The sequence below is a fragment of the Pieris brassicae genome, chromosome 10 (assembly GCF_905147105.1).
Source record: "Pieris brassicae chromosome 10, ilPieBrab1.1, whole genome shotgun sequence".
Classification (NCBI taxonomy): domain Eukaryota; kingdom Metazoa; phylum Arthropoda; class Insecta; order Lepidoptera; family Pieridae; genus Pieris; species Pieris brassicae.
In genome coordinates this window covers 3,885,066-3,890,567 of record NC_059674.1, presented here as the reverse complement: position 1 = coordinate 3,890,567, position 5,502 = coordinate 3,885,066, and the positions used below count along the sequence as shown (strand labels likewise).

Sequence of the window (5,502 nt, the reverse complement as noted above, 5' to 3'; positions counted from 1 at the left end):
TATTCATTCGTAGAAGCACCAACTCATATCTTCATCCGTTTGACAATTCTGGAATTGTTCGACTTAATGCTGGTGAACAGGTTACCGTAGCGTGTCCAGGACGTACAATTGTTCATCCCCGCGCTTTATCAACCACAGCCACAGCAGTAAGTAGAAATAAATTGCCCGTGTATATATCGCTCATATCTTCGTAATGAATACCATTTATTATGAGGACATGATTTGTATTGGATTTTTTATTAACATTTTGATAATTTATTAATTGAGAAAACTGTGAGATATCTTTAATATGTTGACAAAATAATGAATAAATATTTATTGAGGAATATAACATACGTACCTACTTCATTTGGCTTTAAAATCTGTATTTTTATTCAAATTATATAACAACTTCAATGTATGGATTAGACATATTTCTGGATATATTTTCGTGGTTCATTTGTTACAATGCAAGGATTTGAATGTTAATCAATTACAGAGCAAGTAGTTTAACGAATAATAAGAATAAAAATAAAATTTTACAGTACAAGGGTTTCTATAACTTCTATTACTGTAATAGTGTGAACATTTATAATTTGTATAAATTTGGGTAACTGGGCAACAGTAAGGTTGAGAATTAAATACAATATACATAGAGAGTCCCAAAAATTAACACCAATCTTAAATCATGTGTAAGGGAAGGTACTTCAGAAGGTTAATAAACTTTTAAGTGTCCATCTATGTCTGTAGCTTGCTCACATTGCATTTTTTTAACACATTGTTAGTAATAATTTTGAGTACATTAACTTTACCTTTATTTATTATTATAATTATTTACTATCACTCCATTACTGATTGGTTTTACCATGTGTGATGAATAAAGTGATTATGCATTTAACACATAGTATCTCATCATCAACATCATCATATCTGTTAAAGAAACAATTGGAAGCATGTGTAACATAACGTAATACTAACACCACAACCTCAACAAGAAGTACATCAATCAGCCTGTGTCCAAACCCTTTACATTTATGAAAATGTCTTTAAACATTTTATTAATTTAACGTATTTTTAGACTATTCAATGCTCGAGCGGAACACAAATTACAGGACCTGGTTTCATTGACGGAACTGGTGCGTTTAATCAGCTGACTTGCAACAACCATGCCTTTCATGAAGCTCAGGAAACAAGTCAACGTTGCTTTAATAACAACGTCGTTATTAGGTAAATTACATTTAAGGCCGATTCACACATGAATGTATGAAAGAATATTTCGCACTGTGCCGGTACTGTGTCGGAACTGTGGCTTCACTGATATGTGTGAATCGGCCTTTAGCCGCCTTTATGAACTGTATAGTGAAATTCCGACTGAATTTTCACGGTTTTCGTCTATAGAATACAGAATAAGAAAGGTTCGTTCATTATTGCTTTATGTAAATTGACTAATATGTAACAGTTATTGTTGAGGTTGCATATAATTTTGTTTTATTTTTTATTGATTAAAGCTTGCCAACACTTGGCACTCTGATACATTGATAAAATAAACACAAAATACAATTTTTAATGTGACAAGCATCAAAAGGCAAATATTACAAACATGTAAAGATCATACAGATATTAATCAAAACATTTATTAAACAAAACAATTACTAATAAAAAAAATCTAAACAAAAATCGATTTTAAAGTGTGACATAGGCAAAATACACAAAATTTACGCGTGGATTCTGTGGCTGGATACTCACAAATGGTTGTGGGTTTTTTTATTCAAAGTGGCGTTTGTGTTTTGGACAAGCTAAACAATTATGTTACACGGACGGATAAAGACACAAGAATACAGTGGCCTTTTAATACCTACTTCGTTCCTTGCGTCCCTTTATGGACGTTCTTAATTTTAAATTGTTACAATACAAGTATTTTAATTGGTAATTACAGAGCATGTGATGACATTAATTTAACGAAACATACAGATACCGGCAAACTTATTGAGCATTAAACAAGGGAGTGGGGCTAAGTTTGCGCATCGTACACAGCGAGGAACACAAACGACACCACCAAAGTGATACCCAAAAATCGCTACTGCGTAGGCAAGGACATTTGTTCAAGATGTTTGCCGGTATCTATACTATGTGTCGTGTGCTGGTTAGCTTCAAACTTCAGTTATGGCATAGGCTAACAGATCTCTTAAACTAGTCACAGGATTTTTTGCTCTTGGTACATGAAGGTGCATCGTCGTCCTGCCATTTTGCTACTACGTAATTATAAACGTTTATTTAGTTATTTATTAAAGTACAGCACATATATATATATATATATATGCTGTACTTTAATATGTATTATATAATATATATAGAACATGTATTATATATATAATACATGTTCTACAGTATAAGTTATAGACTACAAAAAATATAAAAATATTACATTTCCAACTACAAATTTTAGTTTTTATCACGACTTTTCTATATAAAAATTCTTGTTCGCTTAATCTTAATAAGAAACTTGATAAACGCTTTTGTTTAAGCTCTGGATAATTACGTTCTCAATTTCAAATGAAATTCATTAAATTAACTAATTAAAATTATTTACTTAGAATTGTGTTATCAATACAGGACAATGAAAGAGCATTTTTAGTATAGTATTGATTCCATGGCAAGCTATAACTACTCCAGTCTATTGCTAATATGGCGATACGTTTAGTTGCTGTTAGTGTTATCTCACATAAAAAGTGTTTACAGGGTCGGATTTATAGTTAACAACGTATTCCATACAGTCTACAATTCCTGCTTCGACAAACAGCGCTTTGAAGTGCTATATGTGTGGATGCCTATGGACGCGTCGAACGCTGTTCACCAATCTGGAGTGAACAGACCGAGTTGGATAGGTAATTTTTTTATATGATATACAGACCAACATTATATTTAACTGTTGTGGTCTCTGGCAGAATGACCATCGCTGCGCATGCGCATGGAACACATCTGCTCCACAGCGTAATGCTAAGCCAGGGCCAGTTAAAACCACTACACATTATACGCTTAAAATTTACCTTATTTCAGTTTTTTCTTTCCATAATATTTTACCTTTTTGATTATTATTATTATTTTGTGCATGTGTTTCACTTGTAATAAATATTATGTTCAATGTTATATCTACGTTTTATGCAGACTCGTATATTATGAATTTCTGAATATGAACGTCTTCCTTTATAGAAAATGTTTAGTTCACACTTATTGATAAATTTTCACAATCTCTTATTTTCAGCGGGAAATTTCTTTCCTGGAGTGGGGGCAAATAATCTTTACACTCAAGTTCAACAAAAGCAAGCTATAGCAAGGGTAGTAGGAGAGGAATTAGCCAATAGATACGTCACATCAACACAGTTTTTGGCAAGAGGACATCTGGTCGCTAAAAGTGACGCCGTATTTGCACCAGAACAGCGGTCTACATTTTACTTTATTAACGCTGTGCCCCAATGGCAGCCTTTCAATGCTGGTAACTGGAACTGGCTTGAACAGGTAAGTTTGTCGGTATCATGCTATATGTATTTACCTATTTTAATGACAATACTATCGTAATGACTATACAATTATTATATTTAGTTATGGTTATATAATATTTATTTCTACTACAACTTTATGTTTTTCACACAAACATATATAATTAATTTGATCATCAGACTTTAACAGTTATTAAACACAAAACAAGAGAACAATATAAAATGAATGATAAATAGAAGTAATTTAACAAATAACACACAAATCTATGATTTAGTCTCTGTCATTGAGCACGATAAACGTCTCTTAAAGACTGACAGATGCTATATCTGTCATCGAAGCAGGCTCCCTCAAACGTCAGTCTACTATAAGTGTAAGACATTATAGCTTACTCGCTTAGTAACACGGACTAGTTTTTTTTTGTTGTTGTTATAATTATTATTGACATGGTTGGACTTTATACATGCTGCTTTTACATGCTGTACCATTGTGATGTGGTCACAAGGTTTACTTATTTTCGAAACATATATTTTTATAACTCTTGATTGATTTAGTTCTTAGGGTAGGAAATTAAACACTTCAATGATGACTTAATTCACTATAATTTACTTCACTGATTTTACGTGAACTGTATAACTTCAAACTTGGACAAAGAAAAGGCCCGTGCGCATGTGTCAAAACCTCTTTTATAATCACAACTCCCTCCTCCGACTCGACCATCCCACTTCGGGAAGATGGTCGAGTCAATTCGTAACAACTCGTAAACAACCGACCGAGTGAAATGAATAACTATTGCACATGCGCACTTGTAGCAAGATTCTTAAGAATATGTTTCATAAAAATCTTTAGAATTCAATTAAATTAATATTAAAAGCTAACATATGTTAACGTCGTTTTGTTCCTTACTTCTACTTTTCCTGTCCAATAAAACAATAAAATAAAGGTAGTACTTCTTGCCTTCTTTAAAAAGGCGATTGACGATTATTTTATTACATTCTAATCTAATATCATTACTTTATTAAATAGCACAACTGTAATTTAAATGTCTTAAATTTAACAGAATCTACGGGGTCGTATCGGCGCCGTTGGGTACAACTGTATAATATACACAGGTAGCTTTGGAGTAACTCAATTAAGAAATCAAAATGGACGATTTGAGGACATTTACCTTGATAATACGAATGGAAATCGAAGATTACCGGTGCCTCTTTACATGTATAAGGTAGGTTCATTATCTATTTGCTTACTATATTTTGCCGAATAATTTAGTGTAAAATGTTTTGTCGATTTTCAACGCAAAGATAGAAATTTGGATATCTAAGTTGAGCATTTTTACATCAATAAAATTAAAAGGTCTTCATTTTGACAAAACCGCTCACATCTTCTAAGCTAAGCATTGACAAATAATGTTACCAGAATCTCTACCATAAATCAATAATTGTCACAGATATCCTTTAAAACGTTAAAAAATAATCTAACAAATGATTAATTTTCCGTAAATATCCGCCAAGTTGGTAACTTTTTAAGAAGTTTGAAGCGAGAAGTCCGAGGTTGTATAAATTTTCACATTTGTTTAAACCGTTAACTGTAGTGTATGTAGGAAGTCGAAAACTAAATTTGTATGAAAATAACAGTTCATTTTGACATTGACATTTTGTTTTTAAAGCCCCCTGTGTTATTGGTCTCTTGAGGTTTATCGAGTCTTTTTATTAATATTGTAATTTAATTATCACGGTTATTACTTAATAAGAGTGATGGGCATCATTAATTTATAGGTAAAATCCGGTTCACGCTGATATTACGACGAATTAAACCGATTTTCTAAACTTTATAAGGTTTACGGTTTTTACTATTTACGGTGTCTCATTAAAAACATTCACTGAGATAATATACTAATACAACAATACATTAATGAATCGTATATGACAATAGTAAAGAAAGGACAACAGAAGACAATAAACAGAAAACTTATTAAATACACAAATTAACAGCTACACAATACAAAAAAGAAAACAAGATAAAAGAATA

The 5,502-nt window shown here is 31.9% G+C and overlaps 1 protein-coding gene across 1 annotated transcript; it reads left to right on the top strand.

Annotated features, from left to right (window-relative positions):
- The first annotated feature begins 1,802 nt into the window (after window positions 1–1,802).
- On the top strand, window positions 1,803–4,932 carry LOC123715070. Its single transcript, XM_045669887.1, has 5 exons — window positions 1,803–1,905; window positions 2,719–2,864; window positions 3,242–3,495; window positions 4,535–4,696; window positions 4,891–4,932. Exons 1-5 carry the CDS (start codon window positions 1,859–1,861, stop codon window positions 4,930–4,932), a joined length of 651 nt encoding a protein of 216 aa, XP_045525843.1. The 5' UTR covers window positions 1,803–1,858.
- The last annotated feature ends 570 nt before the right edge of the window (window positions 4,933–5,502 follow it).

What these genes read in the sequence shown, in the direction of transcription:
- LOC123715070 (XM_045669887.1), top strand. Translation starts at nt 1,859, where the DNA reads ATGGACGTTCTTAATTTTAAATTGTTACAATACAAGTATTTTAATTG. An exon ending in GAACAGACCGAGTTGGATAG is followed by an intron (nt 2,865 to 3,241) that starts GTAATTTTTTTA and finishes TCTTATTTTCAG; the next exon opens with CGGGAAATTTCTTTCCTGGA. An exon ending in TGCCTCTTTACATGTATAAG is followed by an intron (nt 4,697 to 4,890) that starts GTAGGTTCATTA and finishes TAATGTTACCAG; the next exon opens with AATCTCTACCATAAATCAAT.